The sequence below is a fragment of the Carcharodon carcharias genome, chromosome 15 (genome assembly GCF_017639515.1).
Source record: "Carcharodon carcharias isolate sCarCar2 chromosome 15, sCarCar2.pri, whole genome shotgun sequence".
NCBI lineage: Eukaryota > Metazoa > Chordata > Chondrichthyes > Lamniformes > Lamnidae > Carcharodon > Carcharodon carcharias.
Window position 1 is genome coordinate 127,487,402 of NC_054481.1, and position 15,006 is coordinate 127,502,407.

The 15,006-nt window shown below is 42.9% G+C and overlaps 1 protein-coding gene across 1 annotated transcript in view; it reads left to right on the top strand.

The window, feature by feature from the left end:
• LOC121288120 (nicotinamide/nicotinic acid mononucleotide adenylyltransferase 1-like) overlaps positions 1-10,754 on the top strand; it is a 39,780-nt gene extending 29,026 nt beyond the window's left edge. The window contains exons 6-8 of the mRNA XM_041206468.1: positions 5,131-5,309; positions 8,726-8,827; positions 10,549-10,754. Of these exons, the coding sequence (XP_041062402.1) occupies positions 5,131-5,309; positions 8,726-8,827; positions 10,549-10,608 (341 nt within the window). The 3' untranslated portion in view covers positions 10,609-10,754. The remainder of the gene's footprint in view (positions 1-5,130; positions 5,310-8,725; positions 8,828-10,548) is intronic.
• Positions 10,755-15,006: the final 4,252 nt, after the last annotated feature.

Here is a 15,006-nt window from a genome sequence, read left to right on the forward strand (position 1 = left end):
AGATCAGGGAAGTGACCAAGAACAACGCCACTCCGAGAATACTGCAGCAGATTGTGGAAACTGGCTGGACCACACACCAGAGCAGAGCCCCTTCTGCTGTACAAGAGAACTGGAACTTTCATGAGGAAATTCATGTGGCAGAAGGAATGTTTTTCAAGGGAGTAAGGATCATGATTCCTGCAACACTGAGGAAAGAAATGCTGCAGCACATACATGAAAGTCACCTCAGCATAGTAACATGCAGGAGAGGAGCTCGAGATGTAATGTATTGGCCTGGAATGGGAGCACAGATCGGGGAAATGGTGAACGCATGTGCAGTGTGCCAAAAGTACAGCCAGTTGCAACAAAAAGAGCCACTTCAACCACACAGTGTTCCAGAGATGCCCTGGCAGAAAATTGGAGTGGACTTGTTCACATTTGACAACAGTGAGTACCGACTAGCAGCAGACTATTACTCAAAGTTTTCTGGGTCTGTGCTGCTGAGAAATGATAGTAAGATCATCACTGTAATAAATCATTTAGAATCAATTCTTCCTCGCAACATACCTGAAGTGCTCATCTCAGATAACGGTCCACAATTCTCAGGCACTGAGTTTCACAAGTTTGCACAGGACTGGGAATTTTGCTACACTATGTCAAGTCCCAAATGTCCACAATCCAGCGGAATGGTGGAACATACTGTGCAGACCTTAAAACACCTGTGAAGGAGGCAAAGGCGGATGGAAAAGACCCCTACCTGGCTCTGTTGGATTTCAGGAATACTCCATTAGAGGGCATTGGATCATCTCCAGCACAGCTCCTGATGGGGAGAAGACTAAGAACTAAGCTTCCAACTGCATCCCAACTGTTATTTCCACAGCCAGTGAGCTACAGCACACAGGACCTGCTCAAACTGAGACAGCAGAAGCAGAAACAGGACTTTGATCGAGGCGGCCAACCTCTGCCTGACTTGAACGTGGGAGAGACAGTGAAGGATTCAGCATGAAGGGATCTGGAATCCGGCTGTTGTCACAGGAATCACAGGAGAACCAAGGTCTTACATAGTGCAGACTCCAAACAGACAACAGCACAGGAGAAACGGGAAATTCTTAAGGAAAACTAATAAAACACAACCCTGCTCTGAACCAGAAAGTATGGCTGAAGATCAAAAACCAGAATGCACCAGTAAAGCAACAGATAACCAGACAATGTCTGAGAGTCCTGAATATTATCCAAGAAGTGATGGTGACACGGAGTTGGAGAAGGCCCCTGTCCTTCAGAATCACCTCTGTCACCATTCAGAACATCCAATGGAAGAATTGTGAAAAAACCACAGAGATGAGTAAAAGACAAAACAGACTGATCAAAACAGAGAAAGAATAGATAAGAGACTTTGTGTACTTGAGTTGTATAAACATTTTTTTTTAAAAAGGGAAATGTCATGATGATAGTTGGTTGTGGTAGTGGACTCCAGTATTAGATAATATATGGTACACTGTACTAGGAAGGGAATCACCTGACCTAGGAGTTGAATGTGGATTGCATATCCTGGCACCTGTCTTGATAGAATTCAGTTACTGCAGATAGGTGTTTATGTTAGTAAAATGTGTTATCAGTAAAGTTAGCTCAACTACAATGATGACTGCCTGTGTGCATCTTTGATACAAAATACATAATTTTACATCCATGGTATATCTACAGAAACATTTTCACGCTCACCCACTCACTTGCATGTAAGGTTCAAAGTTATCATTGCTGATTATGTTCCAGGTACCATTAAAATCAGTAGACATTGTGAAAACCGGGTGGTACAATTAACACAAGTTGAAATAGAGTACTCAGGCAACAGTGAGAGCCCAGCACTTAAAAAAAACCTGCAAAACACTGGTGAACAAGTACACTGGATAAATCGGAAATTGGAACCCAGCCCACACCGACCTTCTGTGCAGTCTATTGGGCAGTTTTGTGCATTCAGAGGTCATCCGGTAATCATTTCCAATTTATCCCATGTACTTGTTCACCAGTGTTTTTCAGGGTTTTTAAGTGCTGGGCTCTCACTGTTGCCTGAGTACTCTATTTCAACTTGTGTTAATTGTACCACCCGGTTTTCACAATGTCTACTGATTTTAATGGCACCTGGAACTTAATCAGCAATGATAACTTTGAACCTTACATGCAAGCGCTGGGTGAGTGTGAAAATGTTTCTGTGGATATACCATGGATGTAGAATTATGTTACAACATTCCAGATAGTTTGGTTAGATTTCTTGTCAACGGATTATAAATGTCTTTCCTCTTGTCAGGAAATTAATGTTTGGAGGTTTTTAACTTTCTGCTGCCTCATTTCCCCATCACCTTACAAGTAAGAGTATGGTAAATAAAGGGGAATCAACATGTTTCAAAGGGAATGTGTAGCTAGAATTTTAAATGGCACCTAGGTAGGAAGGGGAATGTGGCCCTGCGGTCAGAATTTAGGGAGTTAGGTTGGAAATTAACAAGCAGGGCCGCAAATGTAGTAACCTCCGGATTATTCCTAGTGTCACGCGCAAATGGGTACAGAAATAGGAGAATAAGGCAGATGAATGTATGGCTGGAAAGATGGTGCAGGAGGGAGGGCTTTAGATTCCTGGGACACTGGGACTGGCTCTGGGGACCATGGCACCTGTACAAGCTGGACGGGTTGCACCTGAACAGAGCTGGGACTGAGTTCCTTGCAGGCGTTTTGCTAGTGCTGTTGGGAGAGCTTTAAACTAACTCAGAAGGGGTGTGGGAACCAGGAAAGGCTATTAGAGAGGAATACCAGGGTGCGCAAAATTGATAGAGAGATTGATAGCACTATTATAGAGAATAGTAAGTTAAGATTCTGAGTTGGAGTAAGGGAGAAAGTTATGAAGTCTAACTCAGGGTCACTGTGCATATATGTGAATGCACGGCGTATAGTGAATAAGATTGAGGAGTTACAGGCGCAGATTGTCATGTGGATATATGATGTTATTTTGGCGATAACAGAGGCTCAAAGAAGGGAAGGACTGGGTGTTAAATATTTCTGGGTACAAGGTGTTCAGAAAAGATAGGGCAGGAAGAAAAGGAGGATGGGTGGTGGTATTGGTTAAGGAGAGCATTGCTGTGCTGGAGAATGAGGATGTCCCAGAGGGTCCAAGGACAGAATCAACTTGGCTACAGGTAAGGAACAAAAAGGGTGTAATTACATTACTCGGTGTAGTCTATAGACTGTCAACTAGTGGGAAGGATGTAGAGGAACAAATCTTCAGGGAAGTTACAGAGAGATGCAAACATTATGGAGTAGTTATAATGGGGGACTTTAATTAACCAAGTATAGACTAGGATACTGGTAGTGTAAAGGGCAGAGAGAACAAGAGTTCCTAGAGTGTGTTCAAGGGAATTTCTATGGCAATATATGACCAGTCAACAAGAAAGGAGGCACTGCTCGACCTGCTTCTTGGAAATGAAGTGGGCCAAGTAGATCAAGTGTCAGTGGAGGAACATTTAAGCGACAGTGATTATTGTATCATAAGGTTTAGGATGATGGTGGAAAAGGACAACGGGCAATTCAGAGTAAGAAGAATTAACTGGGGGAGAGCCGACTTCAATGGGGCAAGAACGGAGCTGGGCCGCTTAGACTGAAACTAAAGGTTGGTGGGAAAAACTGTAGCTGAACAATGGGCTACCTTCAAAGAAGAAATGGTTCAGGCACAGTCAAGGTATGTTCCCTCAAAAGGGAAAGGTAGGGCAAACAAATCCAGAGCTCCCTGGATGAAAAAAGGAGATAGAAATTGAGATAAAGAAGAAAAAGTGTGATGACAGGTGTCAGGTAGAAATAACAATTGAGAACCAAGCTGAATATGGAAGGTTCAGAGGAGAGGCGCAGAAGCAAATAAAAGAAGTGAAGAGGGATTATGAGAAAAGACTGGCAGCCAACATAAAGGATAGCCCCAAAGTTATCTTTAGGCAGATAAATAGCAAAAGGGTGGTAAAAGGAGGAGTAGGGCTGATTAGGGACCAAAAAGGGGATTTACACATGGAAGCAGGGGGCATGGCTGAGTTTTAAATGAATAAGTTGCATCTGTCTTTACTAAGGAAGCAGATGCTACCCAGGCCATGGTGACAGAGGAGGAAACTCTGTCACTAGAAGGGTTCAAAATTGCTAAGGAGGAGGTATTGAATACACTGTCAGTACTTAAAGTTGACAAGTCACCATGACTGTATGAGGTGCATCCAAGGATATTGAAGGAAGTGAGAGTGGAAATTGCAGGGACGCTGGCCATAATCATTCAGTCTTCCCTAGACTCAGGGGAAGTGCCAGAGGACTGGAGAATTGCAAAGCTGCAATTACAGACCAGTTAGCTTAACTTCAGTGGTGGGGAAGCTTCTAGAGACAATTATTTGGAGAAAGGAGAAGCGTGAGGTGATTCATTTTGGTAGGAAGAACATGGAGAGACAATATAAATTAAGGGGTCCAATTCATAAGGGTGTGCAGAAGCAGAGGGACCTGGGTGTACACGTGCATAGATCATTGAAGGTGGCAGAGAGGTGGAGAGAGCAGTTAATAAAGCGTATACTATCCTGGATTTTATTAATAGGGGGATAGAGTACAAGAGCAGGGAGGTTTTGCTGAGCTTATATAAGACACTAGTTAGACCTCAGCTGAAGTATTGTGTACAGTTCTGGGCGCCACACTATAGGAAGGATGTGGACGCATTGGAGAAAGTGCAGAAGAGGTTTACAAGAATGGTTCCAGGGTTGAGAAACTTGAGTTACGAAGATGGATTGGAGAGGTTGGGACTATTCTCCTGGGAGAAGAGAAGGCTGAGAGGAAATTTGATAGAGGTGTTCAAAATCATGAGGGGAGGGGGTGGGTGGACAGAGTAGATAGGGAGAAGCTGTTATAAAAGCAGAAATTGCTGGAAAAACTCAGCAGGTCTGGCAGCATCTGTGGAGAGAGAAATAAAGTTAACATTTCGAGAGCCTTCAGAGGGAGAAACTGTTCCTGCTTGTAAAAGGATCAAGAACAAGATGGCACAGATTTTAAATGGTTTGCGATGTGAGAAAACACTGAATTCAGTTTGCTTGCTTGGTTTGAAAGGATTCCCTATTTGATACGAAATCCTAACAACGTTTGTTCTTTTGGCAGATATCGACATCGCCACTCGTAAGATTGCTGCGATGCTGAGACCACAGAAGATTATTGAACAGAAAGGAGATTCATTCCACATCAAAACAATAAGCACATTCAGAAACTATGAAGTCCAGTTTATTGTGGGAGAAGAATTTGAGGAAAGTACAAAAGGTTTAGATAATCGTACATGCCAGGTAAGAAATTAACGAGCTGCCAGGTAAGATGGTTGTGGACCAATGACAGTGGAAGTGAAATGACCACTTGTCGGAAGAAATAAAGAAGCTTTAAATCTTGCTGAAAGCAAAATACCGCAGATGCTGGAAATCTGAAATAAAAACAGAAAATGCTGGAAAAAAAAACTCAGCAGGTCTGACAGCACCTGTGGAGAGAGAAACAGAGTTAACGTTTCGAGTCCGTATGACTCTTCTTCAGCATTCTGAGGGGTCATATGGACTCGAAACGTTAACTCTGTTTCTCTCTCCACAGGTGCTGTCAGACCTGCTGAGTTTTTTTTTTCCAGCATTTTCTGTTTTTATTTCAGATTTAAATCTTGTTTTGACTTTCCCTCTGAGTCACAACGGACAGTGGGATGGAAACGGTCCATCCGTACTTACTCCGTGAAACTATCTTCAGCTGCAAACGTGCCAGGTTTTGTTCTTTCAATGTGTTCTGACCGGCTCTTGTATTTGCAGGTGGCAGCTAAGCGGCCTTAAACATTTCAAATTCATTCCAATAACTTCATCAAAAGTTGCATTCTGATATATAGGGCTGAATTTTTGTCTTTGGTTCGGGAAGCGTCTCAGGCAATTTCCTGAGGTCACGTTCCCGGCTTCAGAAACTCAGCCCGTTCGCTTGGTATCTTGGTCTCAAGAGAGTTGACTGCGGGCTGGGGACAGGGCCGCCACCTCCCATTTGGTCCTCCCAGTGCGGGTTTATTCAGCTTTGGGAGATGGAAATTCAGCTTGTCGCGTGCCTGAATGTTTCAAAATGGGTACACTGAGGCTTTTACTAAAGTTACCTTTCCTCCCGGTTTACAGATCATATGCAATAATTCGCAAATAAGCCTCACAGCATCACCCCTTACAAACTCCGCATGCATCAGGGGGATATTACAGCACAATGAACACGGTTTGATCCATTGTACTGCTGCTAGCTTGGAACTGGAGCAATCTTCTCTATTCCCACTTGCATGCCCTTTACCACCCATATTAAAAATCTTACATGAACTTCCTGATAACCTCTTACCATTATAATTTCCTTTACAAAGGAAATTGTGTAAGTAAGCATGTTGTAATTACACTCTCCAACCATCGTTCATTGGGGGTATATAATCACTATGCTAAAGTTTACATAGGGTATTAAAATGAGAACATAAAAATTATAAAGGGAGGCGTAAAGTTGCTGGTGCTCCCTTGTTCAATTTATTTTCAGCTCTCTGTTTCACCTGAAGATTGGAGATTATGCTTGGACTTGACTCCTCACATGCAACAGCTTGCGACCTGTTTAATGATACACATCTGTTAATTGTTTCATTCATAATTTCTTATGGCCACAGTGGAGTGGAAGCTGTCACTGTAAATGAATGCAATTTCATTGTAAACTGCTTTAATGACTCTCGTTGAGGTGCTGCAGCACCACCAATAGCAGGAAGGTGTAACTGCAGCAGAATTGGTTTACAAGTTTCCATTCCAAAAATTTAGATATAGGCAATGTGAAAAGAGCAGATGTTTCGATTTTAAAATGGGGGCTGAATTATGCTTCTATGCCTTGCTTTAATTGTCCTCCCTCCTTCAGCCCCACTAGTCCTTAAATGCTTAAATCCTTGTGTGATAATGCAAGAGAGATGACAGCGAGCTGGCTATCTGTCTTAAACCTTTCACGATTTTATCTCCATTGAAGTCAGTTGGATTAAAATTCGCCAATGATATAAAACAGGCTCATGATTTGCTATCACCTGTTTCACAAAATCACACATAGTCAAAATTACCGCCCTACCCCCACATTGTGTGCAATGCTATCGATGATACGGTGCTATCTTATTCGTATTCTTTCCCTTCAAATTTTTGTTAACTAATGCAATACAGCAAGTCCTCATTTTAAGTCCCCCCTGCCCCCACGTTTTAAGCTGTTTCATTTTAAAGTCATTTTTGATTTAGGACAGGTTTCCCCAATTTAAGTCGCAATTTCTGCTTTAGAGTCGTTTTGTGTCATCGCCTTCCTCGTGTCATCGGCGCCCATTTTTTATTGGGTGTGCGTCATCGCCGCCTGTCTTCATGGCCACCTGTCTTCATGGCCGCCTGACTTCATGGCCGCCTGACTTCATGGCCGCCTGTCTTCATGGCCGCCTGACTTCATGGCCGCCTGACTTCATGGCCGCCTGTCTTCATGGCCGCATGTCTTCATCATTGTCTGACTTCATTGGCACGTGCTTCGTCACCGGCCATTGTCATCGTGCAGAGCTTGTCATTGCGCGTCAGCTCCCTCCATGTATCGTCATTGTTAGGGAGGCTGTTTGAACTGTATTTGAGGTGACATCAATTTTTTTTTTTGAAAAACCCAGAGGCATCCAAAGCCAGGGTTGTTTCTTTTCTACAAGAATTACAGGTTGGATTTAAATTTGATCTAAGTTTTGGAGTTTTAGGAGTGCTGCTGTGGGTGACACTTTTAAATTGCTTTTAAACATGAGCCAGTAATGCCCAGTAAATGCTGGTGGTGTGCCTGCTACTGCAAAGAAAGCATGAAAAGCCATCAGCCTGGCAGTGAAATTGGATGTTTTAAAACATCTTGGGCCTAGTGAGTGCTGTCTAATTGAACTTATGCAGGATTTATTTTATATTTGGTGATTTATTTTATTTTTCAAGTTATTTCAGCCAGGAATGCATGGTGCTGCACATGTATGGTGCAGCATTTCAATTTGTACATTATATTTTTCTGGGTGAGAAATGTCTGAAGGAACCTAACTCCAGATTTAACATTGATTCCTGTGGGAACCCATGATTCACATAAAGTCATTTCACTTAAAGTCATGGTTTTCAGGGACACAACCACAACTTAAAACAAGGACTTAGTGTCGTCTCTGCTTCAATGGCCACTTGTAGTAAAATATTCTATCCAACTAGATTTGTACAAAATAGAACTCTAACTTCCCTAATGGAAGCAATCCTTCACTCCTTTGCTCTTTACCTCTCCTGGTGTCAGCTGTGTCTCAGTTGATAGCACTTTTGCCTCAGAAGGTTGTGGGTTCAAGACCCAGCCCAGAGACTTGAGCATAAAAATCTGGGCTGACACTCCAGTTGCAGTACTGAGGGTGTGCCGAACTGCTGGAGGTGCTGTCTTTCCGATGGGGTGTTAAAACAAGGCCCAAGCTGCTCTCTCGGTTGGATGTCAAAGATCTCATGGCACTATTTCAAGGAAGCGCTGGGAAGCTATCCCCAGTGTCCTGGCCATTTTTTTATCCCTCAGTTGACATCACATTGTCATTATCACATTGCTGTTTTTGGGAGCCTGCTGAGTGCAAATTGACTGCTCTGTTCCTACAATGCAACAATGGCTACACTTCAAAAGGTTCAGCTTTTGACGATATCTTTTGTGTGGGTGTTTTCTTTTTCAGTCTCTCGTCACCTGGGACAACAACAAACTAATATGTGTGCAGAAAGGAGAAAAGAAGAATCGAGGATGGACTCACTGGATAGAGGATGATAAATTGTACTTGGTATGTCCTTTAGAGAATTTAGGGTACAAAGAGGTCATTTTATAAGCAGCCATGCTCCTGAAGAATTGTGTAATAGTGAGCCATTTGTCTGACATTTGTTCTTCCCTCGATGTGGAGGGTCATTAACCTCCAATCCCAAAATCCTGTCAATGTAGCCCTGAATCTGGATACCCGCAGCTCCATTGGTGGCTGTGCCTTCACCTGCCAAGGTCCTAAGCTCTAGAATTCCCTCCCTAAACCTCTCCCCCTCCTCTACTCTTTCTTCCTTTAAGACACTTCTTAAATGCTACCTCTTCGACAAAGCCTTCAGCCATCTGCCCTTGTACCTCCTCGTGTGGCTCAGGGCTTATGAAGTGCGTTCAGATGTTAAAGGCGCTATATAAATAGAACTTGTTCTTGTTGTATGAGGATGAGTGAAGGTTTTGTTCTCATTTGTCCCTTTATTTCCTCCCAGTGCTCCTTCTCAACAATCCAAAACACTTATTTGGAAATCTGGTCTTCACCGCTAATATGTTAACCTGAAAGAAATTCTGTTGGTTTAAAATTTCATTCATTCCAAAGTAATGAAAGACAGCAATTGTTGCAGCAAAAGTTTGGCCTATTGCTCAAAATTCAAATTAAACTATTGCAACTGTCAAGACAAAAATACTTTTTCGTTAAACAAACAGGGCTCTAAGCAGTAAACCAAGGTATAATTTTCAGCCTGGATTGTTGTATAAATGAACTCTCCCAAAAGCCCAGTTAGATTCTTAGAACCAGTTGTGTCCAAAGATTTTGAAAGCTGCTGTTGTGTGTTTAATTGTGGAAGTTTAAGGCCATACTATACATACTTACTTACATTTGTGCTGCTGTAAGAGGTTTTTTTGTATAACTATACGGAATTGTTTTTTTCATAAATGGTTCACAGAATGCAGAAGAGGCCCTTCGGCCCATCAAGTCTGCACCGACATGTGAGAAACATCTAACCTACCTACCTAATCCCATTTACCAGCACTTAGCCCATAGCCATGTTCCTTGTACTTATTGGTTCGACCTTTACTGGAACGTGTTGGCCCTGAACTCTCACTATTTTCATTTTGAATTGCCCCCACTGGTCTGACGTAGACTTGCCTACGAGTAACTGCTCCGAGTCTACTTTGGCCAGATCCTGTTTTATCATATTGAAATCGGCCTTCCCCCAATTCAGTTCCTTTATTTCCGGTCCATTTTTGTCCTTTTCCATAATTACCTTAAAGCTTACAGAGTTATGGTCACTATCCCCAAAATACTCCCCCACTGACACATCTACCACTTGCCCAGCCTCATTCACTAAGATTAGGTCCCCTTCTCTTGTAGGACTTTCTACGTGCTCGCTCAAAAAGCTCACCTGGATGCACTTTAAGAATTCCACCCCCTCTCAGCCTTTCGCATTAAGGCTATCAATGGTATTAAAAGAAAGGGTTAATCAGACTGACTTGAAGTGCTCTAACTTAAGTGCTATTGATTTGCCCTTATATGATAATAATAGCTTTTAAGCCTTGGTAAATGGGGAAATATGACTCTTAAATTGTCATACCTTAAAATAGCTACAATTATATTCAAGGCAAAAGGGAAAAGAAAGACCTGATGAACTTGATATAATGATTGTACCTGGGTCTAGTCGTAGGATATATTTCAATCTGAAAAGTTGAGTATTGGTAACACTGCTTGTGGCATAAGCTTATGTAATTTTTTCTCTTTAGGAACTCCGCTGTGAAAACCAAGTATGCAAACAAGTATATAAGAAAGTGCCCACAGCATAAAAGGGTGAAGAAGCCAAACATGATTCCTTTTAATTTAAGGATGATGATCTTGACTAAATTTGAGGGCTGCCATTCTTCAGTTAGCAAGCAATTTACCTGTTGTCTGTAGGAGGCAATTGCATGTGGGAATCTGATAACCATAAAGGATTAGCAAAGCAATATGTGTGCTGTGTTCTTGATGTTTATAATTCCAACGCACTCTTTCTTATCCCGTCCAACTCTACAGGGAAAAACAGTTATAGAGATTTTCCTCTTCTTGAGCCAGTAAGAAAATATCTTCCACTATCCTCCCACTCGTCTCTCTTCTCTCCGAAAAGGGGGGGGAGAGGACAATGAGCAGGATGTTGGACACTTCTTTGATTTTCAAGTAAAAATCGTTACCCGCTTTCACAGAGAAGGTGACTTACCCTAAAGCTGATAGCTTCCCATCTGGAGTCTCAGCACTCACACACAGCTGCAAACCCTGCAATGTACAGAGTGAAGAGTTTCATACGATTAGCCAGCTATGGTGGACAAGTCAAACCATAAGAATGACAGTTTTGCAATGGATCGCTGTTACAGTCCTGAAGTATTTCATATTCTCAACATAATCCAATTTGACCTATTCAATGTCACAAGTAATAAGCCTGTGGTGATTTTCCTATTTCCAGTACTGTGTATAGGATAATTGAGAGCTTTTTTTTTAAAAGGCTGATATAAAAGCTCAGGAGTTTTCGAGTGCTTGTTAAAGTTTTACTTTCAGCATTTAAGAAGCAGGAAAATTTTGGACTAAATTGAAAATCAGTACTTAGCTGGAACCTCACCAAAATTCATAAGTCAAGCCAGGGATTTGGCCAGGGAACCAAATTACATTAATAAACATAGTTATTAAGATTCCCAGTTGTATGAGGTACAATTAAGTGGGAAGCAATGCTGGAAGCTGAAAGGATAGTGTTAACCCATAACACCATTCTGAATATATCTATTACACTCTTAAGTGGTGAATACATTGGGTCACAGGGACAGAATTTTGCCTCTGGCGGGTGGGGGAAGTCGGGAAGCTGACTGCCGTCTGCTATCGACACCACACCACCATTTCACGCTGCTGGGCCAATTAAGGCCTGTCCAGTGTGAAACATGAGCGGCAGCGTGAGCACTATCTGGAGGTGGGGGGGTGGTGGGGGGGGTGGGGCGGGGTGGGGGGGGTGGGGTGGTGGTGGTGGTGGGGTGAAGGGGCCGAGTGCGAACTTCACACATGTGCACAAGTGAACGCTGCTTAATCTCGCTGAGGCACGGGGCTCCCTCAGGGAGATGAAGAGATACATTTAAAAAATATAAAGAATATAAAAATGTAATGAAACGCGTCCCCTCACGTGATTCTGTCACATGAGCAGGGACATGTTATTAATAAAGAATTAAAGTTTTTATTTTACTTTTATTTGCTTTTTGGAAACCTCATCCCGCCCGTGGATGAGGTTTCCAAAAATAAAATGCAAAGGCCGCCTGGCCTTTTGGACGGGCGGTGAAAAATTGACATGAATTGATTACTTAATGGCCTTAACAACTCTTTTGATCATCGGCAGGGGCGCTGCCTGGTCTAGCGTGCACTGGCTGACCAAATGATAGTGTGTTGACCTCGGCCGCTCGGCCATCATTTCACACTTGAGGGGATTGGCGGCGCTCCTGCCCACCGAGTGAAAATTTCTGCCCCTGGTTACTATAGAGTTAAGTTTCAACAGAGTTCAGGCCAGAGTTGATACTTTGGCACTGAGCTGCTCGAACTCTTTCCAGAAGATTCGCACTATGTTGATTCTTATTTTGACTGGGGCTTTTCCTTCAGGAAATGAGTCCACTTTTTGTCCCCCTTCCCATCTCACCCTATGAATAAAAGGGTTAAGCCTTTTTGGCTAAGATAGTTGGACAAAGGTTAGACTCTGTGGCCTCATGATTAACTTAAGACAAAGTAAATCTCGGACTTGAATCATTCAGTAGTTATAAGTGGCCACAGGGAAATGGTTGGCTGCTGCTTGGTGATTCCCGGGCATTTTAGCACACTTAACCTGGCAAATCGCTGGATACTAACCGCTCTATATAACCTCCACTGAGCTGAAATACTTCTAGGAGTCAGGTGATGTGGGCAGTGGCTAACCCAATACAGGAAACGCTTGCAAAGTATGTTTCCTGTTGTTAGATGCTGCTACACATGTGACATCTGAGTTCAACTAATCACAATATGCTATGTAGGGAACTCCATGCTCTGCATTTCAAGGGGTTTGGTACCATAGTTGTTACTGGACTAGTAATCTGGAGATATAAATTCAAATCCCAATACAGCAGTTGGGGAACGTGTATTTGGTTAATTAAATAAATCTGGAATAAAAAGCTTGTTTCACCAATGGGGACAATGACAATAACAGATTGTTGTAAAAACACATCTGGTTCCGTTACGTTCTTTAGGGAGGAAAATCTGCCATCATTACCGAGTCTGGCCTACATGTGACTTAACACCTAGACCAATGTAATTGACTCATAATGGCTAGCAAGACACCCAGTCGAATTCAAGAAGGTGGCTCACCACCACCTTCTCCTCAAGGGCAATTAGGGATGGGCAATAAATCCTGGCTTTGCCAATGACACCCACTTCCCTATACATGAACAATAAAAAAAATTCCACTGCTGTGAAATACCTCTTAGGATTTAAGGAAAAAGTTATCTCCTTGACCAAGCTCATGATCACTTCCTGTCTTAATGTATGGCTCAGTGTAAGTTTTTGATTGAGAACTGCTATGGCAGGCGGATGGTAAATGCCAAGCTGCCCAAATCCCAGAGGGAAACTTGAAGCAGTTGCCAAAAATATTTGCAATTTGTACTTATTTCAAGATGTGGGCTTTGAATTCAGTAAAAGAAGGCCACCAAGTCTTGTAGATTTCTTACAGAACTAAATTAAACCTTGACTTATAGAAGAAATGATTTTGAGCACATATATAGATCTACAAATTACTACAATGATAACTTCTAAATCCCCTAATTAATCTAAACCCCCGTTACACCTCCATTAAGGCAACAGTGAGACACATAGGGCAGAATTTTCCCCCCACTGGGGGGGAAGTTGATGGGCGAGCGCATGCAGGCGCACTTCCGATCAGTGCCCCCGATCGGCAGCGCGGCACCATTTTACGTGGGTGGGCCAATTAAGGCCCACCCAGCGTGACGTCCGCAGGGAAGTGCTATGCACTCCCTGTGCAGGTGGAGGGAGGGAGGGGGGATGCCTAAAATCAGGAGTGCGCTTTTTCGCACACGCGCATGAAAGAATGCACTCATGTCCCTGAGGCTAAGTGCAGCCTCAGGGAGATCAGCTCTACTGTTAACAATATTAAAAATAGGAAAAAAAAATTCCCTTACAAGTCCCCTTAATGTCACATGAGCTGGGACATGTTCATAATTTCCATAACAACTTTATTAAACTTTTTAAATCCCTACATGAAGCCTCATCCCGCTGCTGGATGAGGTTTCATGTTTTTCCTATTCCCCACCGGGGCTCCTGGCCTGTCCGCCAGCCTTAAGGTTGGACGGGCAGCTCCTTTAATTGCTTCATTGATCCTGTCAATGGCCTCAATTGGCTATTGACAGGTTGGCAGGCCCACAGCTGATTTTGCCGCAATCCTGCCTTCCTGAAAATTTAATTCAGGTGCAGTGACATCGGGAGTTCTCTCCCTGACGTTACCGCGCTTTGTTTTACCCTGCTGGCCGACGGTAAACTCCTGCCCATAGTTTTTAAAAGACCCAGGCAAAGAAACACATACTAGTCAAATTCAAAGTGAGTTTTTCTCAGCTTCAGTTCCTTGTAGACAGCAGCTTGAGGCTTAGATGCTGGAGGTTTTTTACGCTTGCTTTAGATCTTAGAATGCCTGCCCTTAAACACAGCCTTCTCTCCTTTATACATATTTTCTCCCTTGAATGCAAATTCCCATTATTTCACTATCTCTTTGGACTTTACCTTTCTAATATTAAAATCTATTATAGTACCAATTTTACCAGTAATCTTTGGGAAAAATAAACACACTGGGCAGGATTTTACTGTCAGTGAGCGTGGGCGGGGCCTGCTTGCCTACGCATAAAATGACGTGGGATGATGTTGGGCGGAATTCCCGACGCCACCCCGCCCTATTTAAATTTTCAGGAAGGCGAGGGCACAGCAAAATCAGCTGCGCACCCACTAACCTGTCAATGGCCAATTGAGACCATTGACAGATCAACCCGCGAGTCCAACCTTAATATTGGCGGACAGGCCAGGAGCCCCAGCGGCAACTAGAAAAAACATGAAACTTCATCCACTGGCGGGATGAGGTTTCTTGTAGGGTTTTAAAAATGTTAACAAACTTGTTATGGGAATTATGAACATGTCCCAACTCATGTGAC